Genomic DNA, 27646 nt, shown 5'->3' with positions numbered 1-27646 from the left:
GCTCTTGTTTCTAGTAGATTGTGGAAAGGAATGTGCTTTTTCCTTCTCATCTGTTCCTGGCTTATGTTTTCTGATATTCCTAAATTGCTATGTATTATAATACCATTTGAGGTGAAAATTTTTTTAATGAGGGAGGACGTATAAATAGTCTTTACACGTTAATTTGGTTAGAGTTATTTGCTTAGAGAATTTATCATTAAGGGATGGTCAAGTATTTAATTATACCTAAAATCTTAATGATAAAGTTGAACTACATCCTGCACTTACATAGAATAATGTATAAAATATTTGAAAAGTACTTCTTACTTGTAATTCTTACAATAGTGTTTTTTAAGCACTGAGATACCTCGAGTTAAAAGTGACTCTTTTAGAAGGGTACGTCCTTATTAAGCCGGGCTTATGAGACCTTGTAGCAATGTCCTTAATCAGATATAAGGATTCATTTATATATATTTCCTTTGTGCTTCAAAAGTTCACTAATTTGTTTGACATTTTCATCCATTGTTATTATTTTTTCTTCATTATACTATTAAAGTCATAAAATTTCATGTGCTCCCTTCCTTTCTGATATCCTCTATAATGAAAAATGTACAGTAGGCCATATTATTTGGACTTGACATAGAAAATTATCTATCATACGTGGAATTTTACAAAAAAAAGTCCCCAAATAATGCATCAGCAAGAAAAAGTCATGTCATAAAAATTAATTTGTTCACATTCTTTGTTAGTCAAGTTAAGCTTCTGTGACTTTGCATGAGTGTTGTGTAAATTTTTTACCATGTAGGTAAGAGAGAAGTTATTACATAAGTCTTTGCCAAAAGACAGGTATGCCATGTGGGAATACATTTTATCACAAAAAGATGTCTGACATGTATGTCTATTGACTTAGATGTCCTAGGTAGGAATGAAGCACTTAGTGATATAGGTGGTATTTTCATCTCTTCTTCTGGCTGAGGATTGAGACTTCAGAAGAGAAAAGAAGACCACGGGAGATAATAAAACCTGGATACACAGATATTGTCAAGAGCAAGATTAGAATTTTTTCTGGACTGTGACTTGTGATCACATAAGGGTATTGGTAGACACTGGAATGAATATTTCCAAGAATGTGGTTTTTTTGGTCGGGACTAGATTACCTATTTAAAAGGGGTTTAGATATAATCTAGGGAGGGATAAGCATTGTATAAACGCATGTGATCTAAGAAATGGATGAAAGACAGGCACATGACACTTGAAAGAAGAATAATAGCAGGTAGCTGTCACGTAATGGAGAAATTTGGAATTAAAGACAAAAGATCTGAATGTCAACCCCGTTTTTTTCTGCATAATGCTTTCGGAATTTGTGAAAAATGTTTTCTTTGTGCCAAAATCCTATAATTATCAATCTAATTTTGCTATGGAGTCTTTGTTTTGAATAAAATATTTGGGGGAACCTATTCATTTCCCTTTTGCTCTTAAAGATTGAGTATGATATACATTTATGCATAACCTACAACGATACCTGCAATGATTCCATAAATGGTAGAGATAACCTGACACAGGGGAAATGCTGACCATCTAGATTTTTCCATATATGAAACACCTCACAGAGTTACTGACATTTACTGTGTGTTGAATAAATGTTAGTTCTTCTTCTGCAGTTCATTGACACTGATCCTGTCTGGTCAGGTTCTGCCCCATCTGGACCTCAAAATGTTTTCTCACGATGACATTAGAAGATGGGTCCTCCTGCTTCCATTTCTCCAGGATCTCTGTAGGCACGTCTCTTCACAGGGTTATTTACTCACATTTCAACTCACACCACCCCTACCAGTGCATTGAAATTGCTCTCAGAAGGGTCCCTAGTTGTGTCTGTGTTGCTGGATACTCGCACAGTGCCACAGAATCAGAACCAGAGGGACCATGGAGGTTATCTGATTAAGCTGCCTTCTTTTACAGACAGCGAGTCAGGCCCAGATAAATTGAGATCTAAGATGACACAGCTCGTAAGTGGTAAACAAGGGGCTCTGAGAACCTGACTCTCTAACTCCAGGTTCAGGATTTTCTTCTCATAAATCCACCGGACTTTCCTCCAGCTACAGTCTCATCCATATTCTTTTCATAAAATCCTCTCTGTATTGCTGTCTTATTTTCTCTTGTCATTCACTTCCTCCACCCACTGCAAGGGATCGTCTGCTTCCATCACTTTACGGCAGCTGACCTCTTTAAGGTCTCTATTGATCCAATTGACCAGTGCAGTGCCTTTTTTTTTTTTTTTTTTAAAGAGAACTCACCCTAGTTTGTGTGCTGTTCTACTTGTCACTGTTGGCCACTTCCTCTTTATCTAACCTCGATTTTCTCTCCTGGTTCCCTTCACAGAATGATCTGTACCCTTCTTCGTACTCTGTCTGCTCGTATACATTAAGGCCCATTGCTACTATTACTCTGCATACCCGCTCTATGTGGCTTCATCCACTCCCATGGCTCCAGCTATCACATTTTATGGATGACTCCAAATGATGTCTCCAAAATGCAGGAGGGAACTTCGGGGGGCTGATGGAAATATTCTGTATCTTGACTCTGGTGGTGGTTACGTGACTGTATGCATTTATTAATACTCACCAGGTATAAAATTAGTGAATTTTCGTATGTGAATTACATCTCAATGAAACTGATTTTAAAAATGGTATCTAGGACTTACCCCCTTTCCAGTGATTTTCAGACTCCTACACACAGCTGCCTTCTTGATATATTCACTCACATGTTTCCATGCATTTTAAAATCAGTGGGACCAAAACTGAACTCATAATTTCTCCGAACCTGCTTCTTTTCTTATATTTTCTATTTCACTTGTGGAGCCATTGATTTTCTTGTCTCCCTTTTCTCCACATCCAGTTGGTCATCAAGTGATCTCTGTTTCAGCTCATATATATTTCTTAGATCAATCCCTTCCTCTCCATCCCCTTACCACATTTATAATTCAATCTCTGATCATCTTTCACTAAACTACTGAAGCAGCCTCCTAATTGTTCCCTTGGACTTTAGTCTTATCATTTTCAAATCCGTCTCCACAAAGCTGCCAGAACAATCTATCTAAAACACAAATCTGAATAGCATGTCCCTCCCTATTTGAAATATTTTGAGTGCTCTATACCTTTATCCTCATAGGATAGTATACTATCCTTTTATTGTGACATAGAATGATTCTTCAGGTTCCGGCCCCTGCTAAATTTTCCCTTCCTTTTCTTACCTTACACCTTATTCCATAGTTGAAAATACTTCAATTAACCCACAGGTGACACAGTGCGTCTGTGTCTCACTAAGGCTGCCCTATCCCTTCTGCCCAAATAATCTCTTTCCTCCTGACTGTGCTCCACCTTCTGTAAGGCTGTCCACCTTAACCTCTATTCGGAGATCAACTACTCTAGAAGGCTTCCTGTGACCCCGACTTCCCACTCCAAACATCCCTTCTCCCCTTGAATGCTCTGTGTACACAATACATCCTAAATATATAAAAATAGTCACATTGCTTTATAATTACCTCTTTATGTCTCCCTTCCTATGAATTCCTCAGGGCAAGAATTTACTCAATGTCATATTTCTAATACTCATGACAGCGCCCGGCCCACAGTAGGCAAATGCCTCTGTGGGTAGGTGTTGTGGAGCTGTGTCTGGCTGGTGGCTCGCCCAGAGCCTTTTCCCATACATGGCAACATGGCAGGACAGCTGGCCACCTAGCTTTTTTCATACAGGAGCCACCTGGTACAATGACAGAAACCTAGAAGGTGTTGGATAAATGTATGCTCTTCTCCTGAGCATGTTAATTTTAGGATCACTATCCGTGCTTTTTTACTCCATTTGGACTCAAAACGTTCCACCATCGTTGAAGTTCCATCATAGACGTCGTGAACATGGTCCTGACTACTGTTCATCATTCTATTCCAGTCAAGGCCTGCTTTCCCAAAGAAGTTGTACGTGGTCCTACCAACTTGGTCAGTGGTCTCCAGATTCCAAAGTGAGCCTTTCTGTCTTCATCCTTATGGCATGAGGCCCAGTAGACAGCTCTTTCTCGACATGCTCCTGTGACTTACGGCATTTCCTCTCCTAGTTTTCTTCCTACTTTGGCCTTTGGAGGTTTTCCTCCGGTGCCTGTTCTAAAAGTGTAGGGATTCTTTGAGGCTCATCGTTGGCCCTCTTTTTCTTCACTGTCTACTCTCTCAACAACATCTCATCTATTCATGTGGCTGTAACTATCTCTATGCTAAGAATTCCCAAATTTATATTCATAGCTTGCACCTCTTCTTAGTTCCAGATTACTGTGTGCTACTGACAGCTTGACTTTTTCATTTGTATCTCTTCTAGATATTTGAAGTGTAACGAATACAGCCTAAACGCTTGATTTTCTCTCCTGAAACTGATTTCTTTTTCCAGACTTCCATCATTTTAGTAAAGGGAGCCACCCTACACACCCAGTTATTCAAGCAAGAAACCTGGGAATTATTCCTGATTTTTTTCCCTTCTCCTCATTCCCCACATCTAATCTGTTAATGAGTACTGTTGATTGTGCCTTTAACGAGTATCTCATCCATGTGTTTCTATGTCCGAAGCCGTCTTCGTGGTCTGGGCTGCATCCTCGCCCGGACACTGCAGTCGTTTCCTAATGGAGTCCTCTCCGTCTTCTGCACGCTTCCAATCCATCCTTCCTGCTGCGCTGGATGGAATCTGGCAGACATGTAAATTATGGAGTCTTTTAAAATTCTTCAGAGACTTCCCACTTCCCTCAAATACAAGCCCAGCCTCTCACCAGCTTATGAAGCCACACATAGTCTGGCTGTAGCTGGCTGCTCTCACCTTGCTGGGGTGCCTCCTCACACACCGTGCCTGGCCTCCTGGCCTCCTGAGTAGGGGTCTGCTTTCGAGGCTTCACATTGAGCCACCTATTTACCCGGGCTCCTCTTCTGGATCAGCCTGTCTGCACCTTTCTCATCTATCAGATGGGCTTCCCCCCAGAAACTTATCAAAGTTAGTCTCCTCCTTAGGATTTTCGCTTCAAATTATTATTTGTGTACTTGTTTATTTCCTTCTTCCCTTTTCTCACCTCTGAATACCCAACATGTTTGTCATGAGGTCTCAGTAAATATCAGTTGAATAAATGAACATAGTATAAGTACTTCAAAGTAACAAAAAAAGTATCTCTCCCATCTTTAGATGTATATACATGCATATCTAGTAACTCATACAGATAGATATAGATAAGTTTACCCAATTGTGCCTGCATGCTTTAAAGGCAAGTTAGATCTAAAAATATTAAAATAAGCTAAAAGACTTGAGGTTTCTAACAATTCAAAGATCACCTTCAATCTGAAGGTCTAAGTGCCTTGAAGTCAATATTCTCTCTTCATGGTTCTTGTACAGAAAATGGCAATGTACATGGTGGCAATTCAGAACTCAGTCATGTTCCACAGTTCTGTTTTATTTGGTTTTATGTAATAAAAATTTCCATAAGAGGTTGGATTTAAGATTTTAATTTTAAATTGCTAATACTAAGTTTTGCTAAGTTAAAAGAGCAAAAATTAAGTAAGCTTCTTCTAGGTAAATTTTATGTACACACACACACACACACATATATATATAATATTTTTTTTTAAGAAAGAGAGTGAGCAGGGGAGAGGGGCAGAGGAAGACAGGCAGAATCTTCAGTAGGCTCTACGCTCAGTGCAGAGCCCGATACAGGGCTTGATCCCATGACCCTGGGATCACGACCTGTGCTGAAATCAAGAGTAAGACGTTCAATTGACTGAGCCACCTAGGTGCCCCCTAGGTAAATAGTATATGTATTATTATATACATATACATACATATATATGTAAAACAATTTTTAAAATATATATATATTTTACATATATATTATATATACATATATATATATATTTTAAAGATTGTTCAACATTTTTAAGGTTAAACCAATCCACAATTTTACTTAAAAACATTTTTTTAATGTTTGTTTTTGAGAGTGAGAGAGAGAGAGTGCGAGTGGGCGATGGCAGAGAGAGAGGGAGACACAGAATCTGAAGCAGGCACAGAATCCAAAGCAGCTGTCAGCACAGAGCCTGACATGGGGCTCAAACTCAGGAACCTTGAGATCATGACCTGAGTGGAAGTCAGACGCTTAACTGACTGAGCCACCCAGGTGCCCCAATAATATTTTAAAATTAAGTAGAAAATTTACATGACAAAATAAATCTGTAAGATTCAAGATGCTCTTGAAATAGAATGAGTTGCTTTGCCAAGTTTGGGCTGCTTTCAGATTTATTGTTGCTGTGTTCAATGTTTGTTTGGCATCTATAGTGTACTAGTACAGAGAGTTAAGACCCCTGGCATAAATATCAAGGCATGGAACATGAAAGCAGCTGTCTCATGCCCACGCTTTGTCCCTAGTCCTATGCTTACCTTGCATTGATCATTGCTCCATACATTGAACTTGCTGCCACTACCATCCCTCCATTTTCTTCACTTCTTTCCAGCTCTGGATTTTTACGCTGATGTGTTCCATATGGTTCCAAATATGGAATTCAGAAGTCAGAATGTTTTTGTATACAACCATAAATCTTGAATTGTACCTAATATTTGTTCTTTGAGTACTAGGCCAAAAGAGTGTGGAATCACCGTATGCGATGGTAAAATTCCATTTAGGAGGAACATTTTATGTTTTGGCTTAAATGGTGTTGAGATAGAAATTAGTAAATATGTAAGATGATTTTGAATAATGAAAGAAAATCAAAATTGTCAAATTGGCTAACATACAGTGTATGAAGTGTGTTCTTGGTTTTTGGGGTAGATTCCCATGGTTCATTGCTTACATACAACACCCAGTGCTCATCCCAACAAGTGCCCTCCTCAATGCCCATCACCCATTTTCCCCTCTCCCCCATACCTCCACTCCCCCATCAACCCTCAGTTTGTTCTCTGTATTTAAGAGACTTTTATGGTTTGCCTCCCTCCCTTTCTGTTTGTAACTATTTTTCCCCCTTCCCTTCCCCCCATGGTCTACTGTTAAGTTTCTCAAGATCCACATATGAGTGAAAACGTGATATATGTCTTTCTCTGACTGACCTATTTCACTCAGCATAATACCTTCCAGTTCTGTCCACATTGCTGCAGATGACAGGATTTCATTCTTTTTATTGCCAAGTAGTATTCCATTGTATATATAAACCACATCTTCTTTATCCATTTGTCAGTTGATGGACATTTAGGCTCTTTCCATAATTTGGCTAATCTGCGCTTCTCTTCCCCTCACCCGCATTTCCTATTACTTGTTTCCTATTAATTATTGCCCCACACAGATGACTAAAATAGCAAATTTCAAATGTCAACCTCATTCTGAGGCCCAATCTTGGATTTTCAGCTACCCATTTGACATTACGAGTTCTATATTCTTCTAGCCCTCTAACCAAATCGAATCACAATTTCTTTTCCCATTTTCGACAACGTTCCATCTTTCTCCTAGTCATTTTGGTCTGAAACTTTGTTTGTATCTCCTATACCTTCTCTATTCTTCAAACCTTTTGTGTCAACCACTCCTGCTGTTAACATTTCATGCATCCCCTGTCCAGGCCACACCTGTACACTGATTGCTCACCTTCACTCTTTGCCTATCATAAAGGAGGTCCTCTATAAAAAATAGCATAGGGGCACCTGGGTGGCTTAGTCAGTTAAGCATCCAACTTCGGCTCAGGTCATGATCTAGCTGTTTGTGAGTTTGAGCCCCGCATTGGGCTCTGTGCCAACAGCACAGTGCCCAGAGCCTGTTTCAGATTCTGTGTCTCCCTCTCTCTCAGCCCCTCTCCTGCTTGCACTCTGTCTCTCTTGTCTCTCAAAACTGAATAAACGTTCAAAAAATATTTTAAAAAACGTTAAAAAAACAGTATAAACTTTAAAAGCTTAGGTTCACACAAAATCACATTCTCTGGCCACAGTACAAATATACGATACATGAAAAAGGTGTCTTTTTAAAAACCTCCATAAATTTTAAAATTAAAATCACACATGGAACAAAGGGGGCATAAAAAGAGAAATTAAAAATACTTAGAACTGAAAGATAACTGTACCGCAGAACCTGGGAGATGGAAACAAAGCAGTACCTAGAAGAAAAATTGTTACAATGTAAGTATACATATTGGAAAATTTAAAAAGTCATGATATCAATAAGCTAAACATCCAACTTAAGACATTCAAACCAGAACAACAAAACAAGCCCATGAAAAAATAGAAGAGACGGAAATTATAAAGCAAAGACCAAAAGTAATGAAATAGGAAACTAACAATGAACTAAAAAGCTAGTTCTATGAAGAGACTAATAAAATGTATGAACTTCTGGTGAAATTAATCAGGTTTAAAAAATAACATTAAATAATAATAATGAAGGGGAGCCATAATATCATATATGCAGAAATTTAAAACATAGTAGGAGACGGGACTCCTGGGTGGCTCGGTCAGTTGAACATCCATCAGCTCAGGTCATGATGTCGTGTACGTGGGTTCAAGCCCTGCATCGGGCTCTGTGCTGACGGCTCAGCTTTGGATTCTGTTTCCCTCTCTCTCTGCGCCTCCCCTGCTCGTGCTCTGTCCCTCTCTGTCTCTTAAAAAAGAAAATAAAACGTTAAAAAAAAGTTTAAAAGACAGTCGGAGAGCCACTACACATACCACAATGACTGAAATAAAAATGAATGCAAAAATTCTTATTTTGCAAGAATGGAGAGCAGTTGAAACTCTCTCATTTTACTAGTGGCAGTATAATTTTGTAAAATTGCTATAAAAATTGCTGGGCAGTATATACTAAAGTTGAATACTAGCCTACTTTGTGACCCATAAATTCTGTTCCTAGGTCTGTATCTAAAAGATGTGAGGGCTAATGTTTACCACAGATTATAAACAAGAATATTTATAACATATTTTTGCATATAAGATTCAAGTTACAGTCAATCAAAATGCCTGTCAAAATTAAATGAATAAATACATTCATGTAATGGTATGAAATCATTCTAGTCACACAATGGAATAGTACACAACAATGAAGAGGAATGAGCCACTGCTATATAACAATTTTAGTGACTCATATATACAATGTTCACAAAAAGGAACCAGACACATACCACTACATGACTCCACTCACCTAAAGTGTGAGAATAGGCAAAACTAATCTGTGATGATCAAAGTCAGAATAGTTACCTCTGGAATGGTATGAACTGGGAAGGGGCAAAAGGGATTTTTTTTGGTTGCTAGAAATGTTCCATATCTTGATCTATGTGGTGGTTACACTGTTATATACGTATGTAAAATTTCATCAAGCAATACACTTAAGATTATATATATATATATATATATATATATGCAATTTTAACTTTTATTTAAAACAACAAAAATGCACAAGATAAAAAAATAAGTGAATATTTTGAATAGTCTTATACAAATAACTGGATAAGTTTGATTATATGGAAACAGTTTTAGCATAGAATGTTACCAAAGCTGGCTCAAGATAAAAAAGAAAGTAGAATGATTCCCTAAACATTAAAGAGTTTAATAAAGTGTTGAAAGCCTTCCCACAAAGAAAATACCAGAACATACACATAACTCCAAAGCTGTGCCAGAAAATACAAAAAGAAAGGACACTCTAATTCGTTTAATCTCCAATTAAAACAAGACAAAGATAGTAAAAGCAAAATTTAGACTATTTTACTCATGATTTTACATATAAGAATTTTGAAGAAAATATTAACAAACTAAATCCACTGTGGTAAAAGATTTTATACTGTGATTAAAATGGTCTTATAACAATAATGCAAGGTGGGTTCAATCTCAAGAAAGTAATTGATTGAATTTGCCACGTTAGCAGTGTAAAAGAGACAAATTCTATGTTTATCTCGAGTTGCTAAAGAATCTAAATTCAACAAATTTTCATGCTTAAATAAAAACACGTGGAATAGGCACAGATTTCCTTGCCCTAATAAAGACTATTTAAAATATTGTTTTTAGCAAGCATAATTAGAGAAGTTTGAATGCAGTTAGTGGTTTATAATAAAATCACTAATAAGCTCTGTTGGTTGACCTAACCAGCGATGTATGATAAAATAAAAATGCAGTTAAGTATAAAAAGTAGGGAGCACTAAAACTGAAAAGAAAAAAATCAAACTGTCATTTGGAGACTTTATGTTTGTATATAAAACAATAGCCAAAGTATCTAAAGATAAATTATTATAATGAATAAAACTTTAGCGAATTTTCTGGGTACCAAATCAACTCCTAGAAGTCAATTAGATTTTTATTCACCAGCCAAAAGTGAAAAAATGTAAGTTGTAAAAGAATCCTATATATATAATAAACACAAAAAAGTAGGATACTTAGAAATAAAATCTAAGCTGTTCAAGGCATTTATGGACAAAAATGGCACAACATTATTGGAAGATATTTTTCAAGACCTAAATAATGATTACGTTTAACTTGTTCATGGAAAAGAAGATTCAATACTGTGAAGTTGTCAAATATCCTTACTTTGATCCATAAATTCATAGCTACTCCAGTGAAAACTTCCAACAAGTTTAAAATATATTTTTTATGCTTTTACTTTTTTGGAACTTGACAAGGAGGTTCAAAAATGTATATGGAATAATGAAAGGTGAAGAATAGCAAAGATTCTCTTGAAGGAAAAGAAGAAGCAGGGGACGATTGTCCTACTACGCAGGCATTAGTAATAAATATGCAGCAATTAGAATAATGTGGGATTAGTCCACAGAACAAAACAGAGATTCTCCAAGAAATAGTGGTAAAGGAATGGATGGAGTATTCAATTCATTATCCATATGGAAAATTAAAAATAAAATAGAATACTCACATGTGTAAAAATGTGTGAAAGATAAAACTATAAATCTTTTAGGAAAAAATGTAAAGAATATTTTCATGACCCTAGGTTGGGAATGATTTCTCACATAATACCCAGACAGCATAAATCACAAATAAAATAATTGATATGTTCCTCTACCTTAAACACAATAACTTGTATACCAAAAGTTCTATAAAGTGAGCAAAAATGGAAGCTATAAGATGTTAAAACATTTGTAACACATATAGCTGGGAAAATGATTAGTTTCCTAAATATGGGGAAAACGGCCATAAATCAATAAGAAAACACAAACCCACAAGTGAGAATCTGGGAAATTAACGTGAAATGACATTTCACAAAGAGGAAACACAAGGGCTCAGTAAACATGTGAAAATATTTATCCTGATTTGTAATATGGGAAATGCAAATTCAGACAGTAATAGATTGTCTAGAAAGAACACACAGGAAGCTAAGTTGGACACACCAGGTGTTTGTTTAATAGTTACTCTTTATGTACTACTTATGTTATAAATTCTCTTCATAACATTTAATATTTAACATAAAAAGCAAATATTCAGAACCATAAGTATACAATCAGTATCACTTATTATAAATAAAAGATAACATAAAAACTAATACAATTAGTGCAAAATAATGTTTTAAAAATTCTAGCTATACATTCGTATCTGCAAAAAGCTGAAAGCCTGAAACCTGTTCTTTGGTTGTTACCAGAAAATTTATCAAGTGTTGTAGAGGTATTAAAGACATATTAGCATCTCAGTGAGACCTTTTTCCTTTGCATAATCAGAAAGAACTGTATTTGTTCTTTACAATTAAGGTAGTACATATCTCACACTTTGGAGAACATTAGCCTATGGCATTAACTTTTTATTCCTCATTTGGTACTTCACCTTAGGATAACAGATTTATTAATTTCCTGCTATGTACAAGGCATTAGGCTATCGGGTTTGTAAAGAGGATGAGCGTTTTGCAAGTGTGGGTTTTTGAATACTCGTCTTTCTCCCCAGTATAGCCCCCTGAGGGTGTATAGTTTACTAAGGAAAGATTAATATGGAACAATAAATATAATATAAATTAGAATGGAATACGTGCCATAATAGGAGTACTAATGAACTGCTAAAGTACTTTGGGAGAGGTAGCAAATAACCAGGCAGGAGTTAGCTTTGCTGGTATCTGTGTGGGGAGCAAACAAATTGGGAGAACTCGCGAAGCAAAAGTCCTGTGGCAGCAAGCAGCGTGCCTGGCTGGCTAAGGAATAACAAGTGGCCAGCATGGCAGGAGCACAGAGAGCTGGAGGTGGGTGGAGGCAGGGCTTGGCTTGATGTCCTCCATGTTTCTCAGGAGAGTCTCTTACACGTGAGAGGTCCTTAGTAAACACTTGTAAATAATTGAAACCTGGTGATTAAAACAAACAGAGAAAAGAAACAAAGAAGGGAGCATTTCTCTGAAGAACTGTATGGTGATGCAGTTTCTTCGAACCACACATAAATGGAACATTAGACTCCTCATAAGTATGTAATATTCTGTGCAATTCATATCATAAAGAGATTGAATGGCAGGTGAAATCCTGTAAACAAAAATCCCCATATCAAGGCAAATGATTTATTTTGTTGAATTAAACATTGTATTACAGAAGCCAGTCTTCAACTGAGTCTGAAAATTGTTTGTCCTTCAGAGCCTGCTGCTATAGGTGTAGGGAATTTGAACATATGCCATGTAGCATAGTACAGGAAAATATTGTGCTTACCAAAAAAAGGAGTACAAATAACAGTTGACAGAACCATCTGTGTCGTCTTAACTAGTCCTTCCTAAGCTTCAATTCCTTCATTGCTAACATGGGCATAATCCATACTTTGCCTACCGCATAGGGTTATTGTGAAGAGCAAATGGTATACGTATATACGAAAGTTCTTAGCAGATGTTGTATACTGTACATCGTTTATGTAATATCTGTGCATAAGTCTACACATATCCCTACGGATATCTGCACACATTCGTATAATTTATACATGAAATGTCTTCAATTGATTTGTAAATGTAATCTAAAATAGTTCCATCTAATGCTAGGGCTATATGGATTATTCGGTCAGAATGTATCAAAATCAGTCATCACACTTCCACAAAGTTGGTGAAATAGAAAAGCATAATAAGATATTAAAACAAACCTAGAAGCAAGGAAATCCAAAGAACAAACAGAGTGCACAGACCACAAAGGTAAAAATATTACTTTATTTGCTTTGAGGTCAGAGATCGTGTCACGTGACGATAAATGTAAAAGGTGGAAAAAACATGTAAAATAGGTGAGTGTATAGGCAGAAAAAGTAATTATAGATAAGAAATGGAAAATGTTCAATAGTACTATTGATTTGAAACATCATGGAGAACGGGAACGAAAAAAGTATTGGGGAAATAATGTATAAGAAAAACAAAAATTATACATGAAAGGCATACTGTGAATCCCAAAATAAGGTATTTTCCCACTAAGCTCCAGAAGCAAGTGGATAGTTTGAGAAGCAGTTAATTTTAAAAAGCTGTTATTTGTTTGTCTAAAATCCACTGGCAGTGTTCTCTAGGGATCAAACATGTTTGCATTCTTCAGAAGGAAAAGTGGTGAAAATTTTGTGGGGGCTTTTTTTTTGGACAGGATTTGTAATTTATATGCATAATCTCTTATTTTTAGAATAGAATGCTATACTTGAAAATTACTAATAAATAAGTGATTGAGAGAGATTTCAAGGCACAGATTCACCATGATTTAGAAACCTAAGTGTCACTGATAAACACAACTTGACAAAGTCTGATGTTAACGTTTTCATTTTAAGATACGTCTAAGGATTATCTTTGGTATTTTATATTTATAAGTTTGGCTTCAGCGAGTTGTAATAAAATTTCTTGATAACTAGATGTCCAGAAATATAGAATTTAATTATGAATAGGGACCACCTATTTAACCAAGATCATTCTTAAAAAAAAAAAAAAAAAAAGTAAGGGGTGGAACAGAAAGCGGGGAGAAGGATAGATGGAAGGGACGTGGGTGACGGGACTAAGAGACTAAATGAAGTAGCTGAAAAACTGGCAGGAAGCCCTCTAAGCTTAATGTCTATACCTACTAGGACTGGAAAATTGACATCATTTTGGTGGAAGACAGATCCTTTCAGCCCCATAACTGGGTCTGGATTGATATCATTTTGTTATACCAAATTTAAATAATTTCAAACCAAGCATTCCATAACAGACACACTACACTATTTGGGTCAATTTGAGTCTGTTGCATTCATTCATTCGACAGGAATTGAGTTTCAGACCTGTGGCAGGCATTGTGCGTAGGCACCGCACACACAGTTGACAAACAGGTAAGTATCACTTCGTGTTTCTTTTGGCAAAGAATTACACTTTCAAAAAGCAAATGTACCCTCCAATGGTGAATTGTATACATATTAAGATGGTGAGTAGTTAGCAGGATTAGAAATAAGAATATTCTCTAAGGTCTAGTAAGGATATTCAATAATAAAATTCTAAAATGTCTTTTAAAATAATGACTGATTTATCACCTGGACTGTTAAGGAACATCTAAAAAAATTGCAGTGCTTGCCTTGCACAGAGTCGATAAAAAATGTCGAATCTGATATTATAATCCTTTTCCTAGCACTTCTCCCCTCAGACTCTTTACTGGGGGGCAGTGTTCTCAAGGAGCAAAAGTCCTGTTGAGAAAGGGCCCCATATTTTCTCAAGTTATATTCTTGGGCATTTTTTATATGGAAAATCTGTGGCTTTGTAAAATATAGTATCAATAAGGATTATGCAGAGCTTTTTGAAGCCTATAGTTTAATCTTTCTGGGATAATCTGAAGGGGGACTAGAAGGTCTTATGTGGTTGTCTGATGCAGAATGCAGGTATGTTTGGTGGCAACAATCTGGTTGCCTCCAATAAATTTCTCGAAAACGCTTACTCTTGGGCATACTTCTAAAAAGCCCCAATCAATTCACTTCTGTATAGTTCATACACTCCTTCACAAATAACCCCTGTCAGGCAGTGCACTGGGTACTGGAGCTAAAGGAGAAATAAGACATTGTTCCTTAAGTGACAGGAAGCCTTGCAATGTAATGTGAATAGATGTTTTGAATATAACATAGTAAATTCCATGCTGAAAGAATAGGCTGAAAAGGGAGGACCCACAAAGAAAGCAACAGTTAGTAGCAAGAACTAGCAGTGGACAGGTGGGGCTGTAAAGGCAATCCTGTGGTCCAGTGCCAAGAGGAGCCATGGGTTTGGTGCACATTGGAGAGCCGACTTGGCAGTAGTTGGCAATTCCTTTTTGTAAATGTGCTACCCCACCATATAGACGTGGCTGTGTTTATCACTAGTCCGGAGTTTGAGGCTTGCTGTGTTGGTCATTTTCTGTGCATTCCAGGCAAGGATACTTCGTCTCTCTGGACCTCACTTCCGTGGTCTATGATGAGGAAATTGAGACAGATGACCTCACACATCCCTTTGAATCCTAGAACTGCATGATACTCTGTATAAGCTTGTACTGGTGGTACCTTTGAAAATATAAAGAATGTGGGGGCATTGTATTCTTTTATTTTAAATGATGCTTTTTTGAATGATGAATGAGGAATAATTCTATAAATCCTAATAAACTCAATTAAAACAAGGGGGTAAGGGGCGCCTGGGTAGCCCAGTAGGTTGAACATCCAACTTTGGTTCAGGTCATGATCTTGTGGTTCATGGGTTCGAGCCCCGCATCGGGCTCTGTGCTGTCAGCTTGGAGCCTGGAGCCTGCTTCAGATTCTGTGTCTCCCTCTCTCTGCCCATCCCCCACTCATGTTTTCTCTCTCTCTCTCTCTCTCTCTCTCTGTCTCTCTCAAAAATAAATAAACATTAAAACATTTAAAACAAGGGGTTAAAAGAACCTGGCATTTTTACGTTTATATACATTGTAACTGGACAGCAGGATTTAGAATAGGTAAGGTCAAGGAAACACACCTCCATCCTAAAAACATTAGTTCCGGGGAGCACAAACAACAAGAATAATAAAGTAAACACCTACAGGGTGCGTGGGCGTAATTACTAACAAGTTTTAGGGAGCAGGTGGGTTTTAGAAGCAATTTGAAGAAGAAGAGAAAGATAGTCTGACATGCCTCAGTGGGAAAGCTGTTCAAGTGGAAGGGATGGACGAGGGAAGGCAGAACGCAAAATGAAAATAGGGAGAAAGGGAGAAGCAGAAAGAAAAAATAAAAGAACTTCCGAGAAAAGGTGGACATGAGGTAAGGTGCCTCAATGGAAATAAGAGTAATAAAGGACAAGGTAACTTGGCCACATACGGGGTAACTGAAATGACCCAAACAAGAGAGAGACGTTCTGTAGATAAGAACACGAGGTATCCCTTTGACAGAAGAGTAGCTGGAAGGTTAGATGAGGTAAATATAAACGGAGGAGAGTAACCAGGACTCCATAGGATCCATCCTCTGAAGAGAAGTGGGAAGAAGCAATGATTTGTATGTTACAGCGAACCAGTAGAACTCATTCACACATTAATTTGTCGTGGAAATAACGCTGGTTCATGTATTGCGGCGAATACACGACAGGTAAGACAGAGCCCTCCACCTACCCTTAAAGAGCTTATAGTCCTTCAGGAGATAAATCGGTTTCTTTGAAATAATTCGGATACAGCATATAACGAATTCTAAGGGAATCAAAAAGAAACTTTTATGATTTAGTATTAGATAAAGCTCTTCTCTATGTTATCCTTTTGATATTTTTGGCGAGTATCTGGTAAATGGTACCAGTACTCCCTAAGTGTTAACAAACCTGTCTAGATTCTCAACTTGCCTTTAGGGCAGAAGTTATACACTTAAGAAAATGTTCCTTAATGGATTCTAAAATATTTTCCCCCCCCACACAATTTTCTCCAGGTTTCTGGTAGGATCTGTAAATCGTGTTATCAACCTCCAGCATTGGATCGCTGTGGGCATGCCATGAGACTTAATGGTGTTACAACACACTACTATTTCACGTTCCTACTCCTTCGTCTCTCCAACTTGGTGTCCCCAGTGTCATTCAGCCATAGCTTCTCATTCTGACAATAGTGAGACGGGAGGGAGGTTTCAGATTTCTAAGGTGAAATCAATGTATGGCTGAAATAATTGATGGGAAAAATAGACCATAATTTGGTGTAAGGAAAAATTTTGACTTCTGCCTTTCCTCCTCTCATTTATGTTTATAAAACCGGATTATTTAAACTCTTATTCCCCCACTCTCAGTTTCTTCGCTTTCTGACTGATAAGAATGTTCACAAACAGTCGATGTTGGAAGTTAACCGGAACCTATGAATTATAAATCCTTCCAAACCAGGAGCTAACAAAATATTATAACTGGGGATAACTAGAAGCAAATTCCTGTCCTAACTCAAAAAGAATTAGCACATGCTGCTGGTGATTTTTTTTTTAACCTTTAACACAGCATTAATTTAGTCTGTGTATTCAGCCTCTTCTGATTCACCGATTTCCTGTGCGCAGTAGAGTAGTGGAGAAGTTTTCCGGCAGCAGTAGTCAAGTCCTGGGTAACACTTTAAGAATGAAGGTGCTGGATGAGGGATGTCTCAGTAGATCATCCATTGGATAGTCAATAAATGCAATGTATTGACTGCCTACTTTATGGACAGCTCTACAAGAGAGTGACCCAGGTAGATTTGTTATGGCACAGAACAAACAGCACTTGAACACGTACCATTAAGTGAGATCATCTAGGTGAAGACCTCTTACCCGGAGGGTCTCGGTGGCCTGTGTAGTGAGGAAATAAGCTAGGCCCTTGGAAGAGCCTTCCAAATTCTGAGTCAGGAGAAATCAGAGGAGTGGAGATAAATAAGCCTAAGAAAGCATTTCTCTCCATGAGAAACTTAGGCTCAAATTCATGATACTTACTCCTATTTTTGACACTGGGTTTTGCTTTTTAGTGAGAGCTAGCCAGAATTTTTTTTTTAAATCTCAATTATTTTCAATTTTTTTTCTATTCATGATACCTTTGAAAGTAAGATATTTTAACTGCTATTTTATCTAATATTCAAAAAGAACCCAAGAAAAGCGGGAAAAAAATGGTTGGGCTTTTTTACCCCTTGATTTCAAACTTAGTGGGAGCTTAAATGTATATCTTTGTGGAGTTTTGAATTTATTTCTAAAAACTAAATATGTCTAAGTCAATATTGTTTTCAGATTCCATAGGGGCCTATGCAGAGTTTGTCTAAAATTAAAAGAAAAAAGTGCAACTTAGTCATTTGAAACAAAAATATTTTTGCAAACTTTTTCTTACTAGATTTCTGTCTCTCTCCTCATTTTTCCTGCCCAGTTGGTGAGAGCAATCTTATTTAGTCCTGCTTCTGTTCTGAATTGCCTTCCTCATTCCACCAAATATCCCACCAGACTGTGAACACTTGCCTGGCACGTAACAGGCACTTTGGAACTCAGTTTTGAGCTTAGGGAAAAGTGTTCCCATTTTCGACCTCGGATAAAGTCTCTTCTCTCCCAGGAAACTTTTCCTGACTCTTGTAGACCATGTTAATCTGTCTTTATCTGATGTGTTTAAGGGTCTTCTCTTTGTCGTACACTGGCTGTCTCTTGGCCTCGAACTGCTTTGCTGTGTTAGGCAGGCAGAATACGTACGACAGTTTAATATTGGTGTGTGTTCTTTGCCCATTTGTATTGTAACTCCTTGAGTTGAGGAATCATGTTTAATAGTTCTTCTTGGTTACTGAGCTCTTAGCACAAAGTGCTATGTGGTCTTCAACCTCAGGACATTAACCACATCTGTAAGACAACAGTGTCCTTCTGTTAACTACCATGGGAACACACAACAGAAAATCCACACTGGTGTTCTTCAGTGAATCCCCTGGGCAAACTTTTCATCGTTACTAGCTGTCATTACATTTCACCCATTTTTCCCTCTCTGTTCTGACTTACTTTCACACAAATGCAGAATGACTTGGAAAATATCCAAACTAAATTAGTAAAATGTCTGAACTATCGAGTATTTGTGGAAGGCTGCAGGTTTACAATTTTCACTCACACATAATATTCACTTGCTTGCCAACAAAATACTGCCAAGTAAAGGTGCTACTGCTCTTAAGTATAAGTCTCACTTAGAATTAATACATTCGTTCTCAGAATGGTAATGTATATTGCTATCGTCCTTGAAAACAGCTTTTTTTTCCCCTCGCTAGGTTGAACCTTTTTACATGCTCTATCTTCTTCCTTCCCACTCCCAACCTTGTCCCCAAACTTGTGATATTCTTTCTGCTACGAATTTTTAAACCTCTAATAAACATCCATTTAACCTTTGTTAATTGTCATAAACTTGAAATCAGTGGGTTCTAGTTTAAAGAAATTTTAATATGGTTTCAAAGTCCACATAAAAGAGTGAGAATTAATCTTTGACAAGCAACTGTGTTGGATCAGACAGTTTATGTAGGACTCCATTCCGTCTCCGTAATAACCTGTCAAGGAAATAGTAATAAAGGTAGTTCCAGTTTAATGCAGGCATGCTACATGGTAGGCACGGTACTAAGCACTTTTATATAGTTCTCACTTGCCTCTCACATCAACTCTTAAGATGTAAGTTTTATTAGTTTTAATTTACAGGGAAGGGTACAAAGACTCAGGGTCATTAAATGATTTGTCACACAGCTGAATTATGAAGCCACTAAATAGCAACTAATTGCAAAAACAAGATTCTAGTGTTGCTTTCCTACTAAGATTGCTGGGTATGTTTGCAGTGGATGTTTTATAGCATCATGGAAGCTGTAAACAGCATCCTGATTTCAGGGGTCCCGACTATGTCAGAGACTGGTCCTTCCTTGAGGGCCTCAGCCTAAGTTTGGATCCAGTGAAATACAAGGGGTTGTGGGCCGTGAGACACCCTTGGGAAATGGCTCCGTAACATGCTTTGATGCTCCAAACATATAATGATGATGGATAAAGTACAGATAACCAAATAGACATAGTCAGGTTCAAAACAATTCTCCATCCTTGAGATCCAGAAAGCAAATTTCAAAAGTGGTTAGGACCGAAGCCAGGATTCCACTGGATTCTACTTCAGAACAAGTGGTAGCTGGATGTAATCTCTGTGGGACAAAACTAAACCTGCTACGTAGCACAGGACAGGGGGGAAACTTCATTGCTTACAATAGGCGACTGGAAAAAAATCTGTTGTTGATCAATACCTGGTATTAGGGCTTTTCAGCTGGAGAGTTAAAGTGATAGGAAGAAAGATACAGTTTTATGCTTAAAACTGAATTAGCCATATGCTGGCTCTGTGATTCAACTAACAATATCTTCTGTCTCCCTGTAGCACTTCAGACACATAGGAAATGCCCTCATGAGACCTAATCTGATCTAGGAGTCTCAGATGGCCTGATAGAAGCAAAGGGAAAACTGCTAGAAAGGGAAGAATGAGCACATAGAAAAAAAGCTTCCACTACAAATGGGCTTCAAACCAAGATTACAAAATATGTGAATGAATCTAATGCTAGTAAAGAGGCAAAACACAACAAAACCCAAAAATACTGCCCCCCAAAACCCAGCTGTTATGATACCAAAATTCCACTCCAGAAGAAGTTAATTATATGGAACAGTCTGACAAAGACTTTGAAATAAATATCCTTAGAAGCTCAGAAAGATAAATGAAGGTATGATTTCCACTAAAAATTGTGAGAAGTTATGAAGCAAATTCAAGTATAAACAAAGCAAGAGTACTTGTGTTTGAAATTAGAAATGTTAGAAAAAATAAATAAAATTGGAAAGGTTAGACATGAAAAATAGTCATTGAAATAAAAGTTTTGGTAGATAGGATACACTGTAGACTGGAGACCAGTGAAGAGAGAATTTGTGGTTTGTAAGGGTACAGAGAGTCACCTAGAACAAAACAGAGGACGAACTGACTTTTAAAATATGCATGAAAAATCGTTAAGATACACAGAGGAGAAATCCAGAGGCTCCATCCAATCTATGTCTAATAGGAGTTCCAGTAGAAGTGAATGGACGGTGTGTGAGAGACGTGTAGAAACTGAAGAAATGATAGCTGAAAACTTTCAGGATTGGAGACATACATGAGCTCTCAGACAGAAATTATTCTTTTGTCATTGAGCAGGACTAATAAACAAAAATATATGGTTGAGAACATGGCAATTAAATCTCAGGACACTGGGAGGAAAGAGAAAATCTTGAAGTCGAGTAAGGGATTTTGGGAAGCGAGCTCTTCCCTATGGATTTTGGCCAAGGACCTAGTACTGAAAGCCTGTGCTGAAGGTGGCCAGGGACAGGGTCCTCACTCTCAGACCATCCCTGGCATTGTCAAAGACCAAAGCACTACACAATTGTAAGGAAAACCTTCTTCCTAGATCTACCTACAATGCAACTGTGAATTTACGTGCAAATGATCAGAGTATAAACTGTGTTAAAACTCAGTAGGTGGGAGGCAGAGTATAATACTGGCCTTAGTTATAGTATTCACAATCTGAATGAATTAGGCTGAGTCACTTAATCTGTAAATGAGGATAATAATCTTTCCTTTGTCAACTCTTACAGTTTTGTTGCAAGTGAATTTTATGCATATGAGTTCTTTATAGAATTTATAGACAATTATAGGAAACTATTGTTTCTTTATTATAGAAATGAATGTAAGTTATGGTGTTTGACCTTTTAGAATTCATACATTAGATTTATAAAAAAACAGGTAAACAGAAAAAACCCTTACCAAAAAACTACAAAAAATAGTTGCAAAGCTACTTATAACAACTAAGCACAAATAATTTTTGGTGCACACCAAGTGTGGTGGTATAAAATGAACCAAGGAGATGGGCTTAATCAAGACTAGGTTTAGTGTTTTAAAAAAATGATGTATTATGAATTATTCTAACCATTTATTTCCATTTTTTATTATGAAAACATTTAAGTATATACCTAGATTTAATAATTGTTAACATTTAGCCACATGTGCTTTATCTGTATGTGACTATATATTTTTTTCTGAGTATTTGGAGGTAAATTGTGAACATCATGCCATTTCATCACTAAATATCCACAGAAAAAGATTTGTTTATCCACATAACCATGATATCATTGTCACATCTAAGAAAGTTAGCAGTAGTAGTTCCCCGGTATCATTTTATAACCAGCTGATACTCAGATTTCCCCAGTTTCTTCAAAAACCTTTTTATAGCTGTTTTCTCCCCAAATTAGAATCCACACATTACATTTACACACACACACACACGCGCACACAACATTTATTAGTTGTCTTTTTAGTCTCTTTCATCTGAGAACAATCTCTCCACCTCTTTCTTCCCTTGTATGACATTGGCTTTTTGAAAATAGCAGGCCAATAATATTTTTGATTTGTGTTGAAGAATATCTTGGATTTGTGTACTTTTTTCCCCTCTCTTCTCTCACAGTACTGCTTATTCCTCTGTCCTTGCTTTTCCTGAAAACTGGACTATTTATCTAAAGGCTTGATTAGATTCAGGTATACATTTTAGATGAGAGTACTTTATTATGATGTATTATACTCCACATTGCATCACATCGAGAGACACATAATGCCAGGCTATTTTATTAGTAGTCATATTAAAGTAAGTAGTTTGGTGCAGTGATTACCAACAGATAAATCCACTGTAGAGGTACATCTTTCTCTTTGTAGTTATTAAAGGATAAAACTTGAGTATCTCCAGAATAACCTTTCTCTTAATAGTTTTAGCAGCCATGAATGATTATTCTGGGCTACTTCTTTTGGCATTGCAAAATGGTGAATTGCTAATTCTGTCATCCCTTCTACTGTGAGTCTTTCATAAAGAACTGTTCCTCATCAAATAGGCATGAACTACATTTCTTCCTAAAAAGCTTAGTGCTTCTGTGCCTTTAATTACTAATTTTTAGAATAAGAGATTTATGTCATAGTCACCTCCAAACCTCCAATGGTGGCAACTGAGATGTTTTTTCTGTTTCTGTTTTTGAAGGTTACTATGAACTCAATGATTTTTTTTATAGTTTGTGTTTTGTTTAAAAAAAAATCAAAGCAATTTATACCTGCAAAGTATATATAATTTTTTATTTGGTGAGGCTCAATGTGAAGCCTAAGTCCTAATTTGAATGGGGGGGGGGTGGTTAATCAGAATAATGTTTTTTTTAAAGTATACATTATTAAAGATCCTAATCATTTTTTTTTAATTTATGAGATGCTCTTTTCTGAAAGTCTCTGAGTACCTTAACCAGAGTATAACTGAAAACAAGAATGTCAAAAAGGCACATTTAAATTGTTCTCAAAATCAATCAAAAATAATGAGGTGCTGGGAAAAAGTTGTATCCTTGATAATTACATCTATCAGTATCAGAAAACAAAAGAGAACAATCAGGAAATGACAACCCCACTCCCAAGTAGCACATTAAAAAAGGCTAATGAAAAAAAGTCTCTTTTAAAAATTGTACTAAATTAGCATTTCAAGTAAATTGACAACTTAAGCGTTGATAAAGGCCAATCTGGGGCCCAAACAATGGAAGTTCTGTTTCTACAGTTATCTGCTTTTAGAAGAAATGATCTCACTTGACTTTTTTTTTGTTGTTGTCTTCTATATAAATGGAAGTAATTGTCCTAAGGGGGGGGGGGGGTGACAGTCCTCCTGTACTCCTTAAGGGTGAGGAGACCCCTGGAGTATTGTGCTTAATTTGAGGTTCTATTACTTAAAAGGTTGACCTGGAAGAGGGTAACCAGGGTGATGAAAATTGTTGAAAATGTTTCATATGCCATCCCTCTATTCTCAGTCTGAAAAAGGGTTAATGTAGTTGGCTTATTAGACGAGGGATCCAGCCTGTTTTTTATAGCTCCAGAGCATAGAGTTAGGACAAATGCACAAAAGTAGCAGAAAGCAGATTTGGGTCTAGAATTAGGAAGAAGTCCTTTATAAACTCAGCTGTACAGAGCTGGAGTAGATTTGCCTCCAAGGGAATGAACTCCCCAAGGCAACCAACACTGTGCAGAGGTTATAATCGCTTTACTTAAAGATGGTGTATGGGTGGGCAGAGGTCACTCACACATTTTGCTAAGAGCCTATAATTATAATAAAGATGCTTTAAAAGTCATTTAAAATTGCTTTTTTAAAAGAAATAGAGAGTAAAAATGAATTTTATATCATGGCTTTAAAAAAGAAAACCTTAATACATCTCAATTTGCATATCATTGCTTTGTATTGCGAAATGTGGGCTGTATGGTGAGGCAGAGTTCAAGCTACAGCATTTTAAGATCATGGTACATTGTTTTTGATGGCATTAAATTCTTACTTCATCAGCCCCAAATTCAGGAGCTTATATATAGATAAGAATATGACTTCGTTAATAAGAATAGAACATAACATTTTAGACACTGTCTTAAGAGTCGAATTAGTATTTGAATTATCAACAGTGACAAAAGCATTTTCTTTCCATGATAAAAGAAAAGTTACTTACATAGATATCCAAATATGTCAGTTCATTTTGAAGGTAGTAGTAAGTGCTGGTATTTTATTTTGGCTTGTCAAGTGATTTTCTTCTTTATTATTAGGCCAGGAAAAAAAAAGTCCTAGTATATTCCACCAACATATTCATCAGTCATCATTTTTGGAGACAGTTTTCGACATATTGTATGTTTTACTGTGCTAACAAGAGAAAAGACTAGCCATTAAGTTTATGTTTCTTTGTTTTTCAGCAAGGTCACATATCAGGAATAATGCTAGAAGTATGCTAATAAACAATATATAATGTAGGTCATCTGGGAGTAAGAAATATTTTCTAACTAGTTCTAAAGGGAAATATTGTTAAAAAAGGGATAGATGTTATTTACGCCACACATGTTGCTCTATATGTCACCATCAAAAGCATCTTGTAAACAGCTCAGCACAGTAAATCTTCCTCGGTGATTGTCAGGGTTTTTCAACTCCGTGTTAGATTTAGATTCAGCACACTCAATTCACAATATGCTTAATGTACAAAGCCTGTTAGATTATTTAGAAACCTTCTATTGGAAATATGCCTGCCCTTTTGTGTTTTACAAGGAATTCTACTATCCTGGGTTGCACACGCCAGTGCTATGCTAAGACGGTGTTACATTAGTGGCATTTGAAATTTTAATTGCTGATGAAATGATGCTAAATTTTTGTGCCTAGCCTTGATTTTGTTGAGTTCTTTAAAATTAATGACAGTTTACAGACTGATATTTTGTACTGCTACCATTAGTAAAACAAGTTTGTAAGACTGCGGATGAAACGATAATTCTCTAAGAATGCCTTAACAAACTGCCATTGATGTGATTTTACAAATGTTATTTTCTCACATTGGGGAGATTTCAAAATGGATTATTTCATGAGGGTTTATTTTGTTTTCCAAGATGGTTTTTAATTGTAAATATCAAGTTTCATCATAAAGGAATTTATGTAACTGTGTTCTGGAAAACATAACCAATACTTTATTTATTGAGTTCATCTAATATGTACTGAGCCATATGGGGGACACAGTGCCAAGGATGTGAAGTCATAAAGGCAGCTTTTATCGGACAGTCTAGCATTTAGAATCAAGACAGCTGATTTCTCTTCTTGGCTGTAGGGCACTCTGACATCAGGCAAATCTTTCTACTTCCCTGCGCCTCAGTTTCTTTATTTATGATAACAAGAATTAATAAATCCTGCACTCTCCACTTCCCAGAGCTGTTGTATAAAATGATAAAACCATCTTAGAATGTTCAGTATGGCATGATTTCTTTATAGGAGAAAATATGTGTTTAAATGCTAGTATTTAGCAACTTCTGAAACATCTAAATATCAGACTGAATTGCAACTAAAAACGATAATTGCTGAATCTTGTAGCTAGATTCCATGAGTCTTACTGACCATTTCACTAAGGGATATCTAGAAGTAATGTCACAGTCATTTTGGTCAGAATGAAATTGTGCCTGATCTACGAAGACCTCGGTTTCTGAAACCCAACTATGTGTTACAGATTTTTTTTTAATACTAACTTCGGTTTTTGAGTTTAGGAATCTTTAAAAATATATTATGCTGTAATTATGTGCCTTCATGTCTTCCAACTGTTTGCAACTAAAAGTATAGTGTTGGGATCAGACCACAAGGTCTTGGTGAGGAATTCATGGAACTTTGCCCAAGCAGACCCACAGTAGCCAGACCAGCATCTCAAAAAAATGTTGTGAGTTGGGTTGGGCTCTTTTTTTTTTTTTTTTTTAAAGAAAACAGTAAGAAGTGCATGTGTCTAAGTAATTCTATTTATACTTGTTTTCTCAGAAGAAGACCTATCAGTGCATCAAGTGTCAGATGGTTTTCTACAATGAATGGGATATTCAGGTTCATGTTGCAAATCACATGATTGGTGAGTGACACTCTAAACCTTATTACAGATAGCTTTTTCTCCTACTTGTGTATCAATGCCTATATAATTAAACAGAGTTAAAGATGAATTAATTGTTCAGCCATCAATGTTTTACCTAGGCATGATTGATTTTTATTACTATTATTAGGCCTGATAAGACATTAGCACATTTTATTTTCTGCAAGGGCTAGTTTAGACTTCTGCAGAGGATTATATATCTCCTGCCAGTCAAAACACAGGTGATTAACAAATTAAACTTCTAATCATTTTTGCATTATTGAAAACTAACAGGAATGGTTAATGAACTGGATGTTAGCTTTCCATAGAGTTTTAGACAGGTTTTAATTTCAGAAGTTATTATGGTAATGGCACTGCTGTGTGTTGCTTAAGCATCTTTGTATCAAAATCTAAAGTGGTGAGTTTTTGTGATAGGGAAACATAAATAATTTAAATTGCCATAAGATAGTTTTATATGTATGGTTTCAACAGCCTGGAAATAATCATGATCATAAAGATCATGTAAAGAAGTCAGTAATCATTTTTTATTCCCCACCAAATTGTACATAGATCTTTCTAAAAGCGGTTTGGGTAAAGATCTCTGAAGTCACTCTCGGCCGGTGTTTGCAGGGATTTTGCATTTGTCACATAGGCTAGAACTAAAAGGATAATTTTTTCAGTTATTCATATTGTCCCATTATCCCTTAATTCCTCTGGGGTTACCTCCTATGTTTTTTAATTTGATAAGCACTTAGTAATAACACTAAGAGTTTTACCAGCCAATTAAACTTTATCAAGCAGATCTTTTTCTACTACTAAAATGACAATTGTTATTACTTTATGCTATTTTTGTTACTCATTTGTGCTTTTATACTGCGAGAGTTTTTTTTTTATTTCATCCTCATTTGATGGAATTTTATAATACCATAAATAATTGTGATATAATACTAAAAAGTCCAATTAACCTCATGCTCTCCTATTACCAAACTCTAAGACAGGAAAGAAAATTCAGCCTTCTAGACTCTGAACTTGTTTTCAGGGGTAAACAAGTTATTTTACACACTTGATCAGAAGCATCCTGAGAGTGCAGAGTGGAAGGATTGCTCCAACTATCATTACTGATCACAGTGGATCCTAATGTTCTTGTAGAATTAATGAAGATAAATTCAAAAGCATGTTAGAAAATTGATTAATCGTTTTTCAATAGGATTTGCTTTATAGTTTTCAAGTGATGGGTCTTTAGGAGGATTATTGCTTATAAAAGACTAAGTACATAATTGTGCAAAATGGAACTTAATGCACAACAGATAAAATTATCGATCAGTGTATCTCTATATTTTCCAGATTTACATGCTAATATTATTAGTGATTTTCT

General features: G+C 36.5%; 1 protein-coding gene across 1 annotated transcript in view; it reads left to right on the top strand.

The window, feature by feature from the left end:
- ZNF521 (zinc finger protein 521) overlaps positions 1-27646 on the top strand; it is a 278899-nt gene that overhangs the window by 122547 nt on the left and 128706 nt on the right. Inside the window, exon 5 of the mRNA XM_042910390.1 lies at positions 26190-26274. Coding sequence (XP_042766324.1) covers positions 26190-26274 — 85 coding nt within the window. The remainder of the gene's footprint in view (positions 1-26189; positions 26275-27646) is intronic.

The sequence above is a fragment of the Panthera leo genome, chromosome D3 (genome assembly GCF_018350215.1).
Source record: "Panthera leo isolate Ple1 chromosome D3, P.leo_Ple1_pat1.1, whole genome shotgun sequence".
NCBI lineage: Eukaryota > Metazoa > Chordata > Mammalia > Carnivora > Felidae > Panthera > Panthera leo.
Note: the sequence above shows the minus strand (reverse complement) of the source record. Positions and strands in the feature narration are given on the sequence as shown.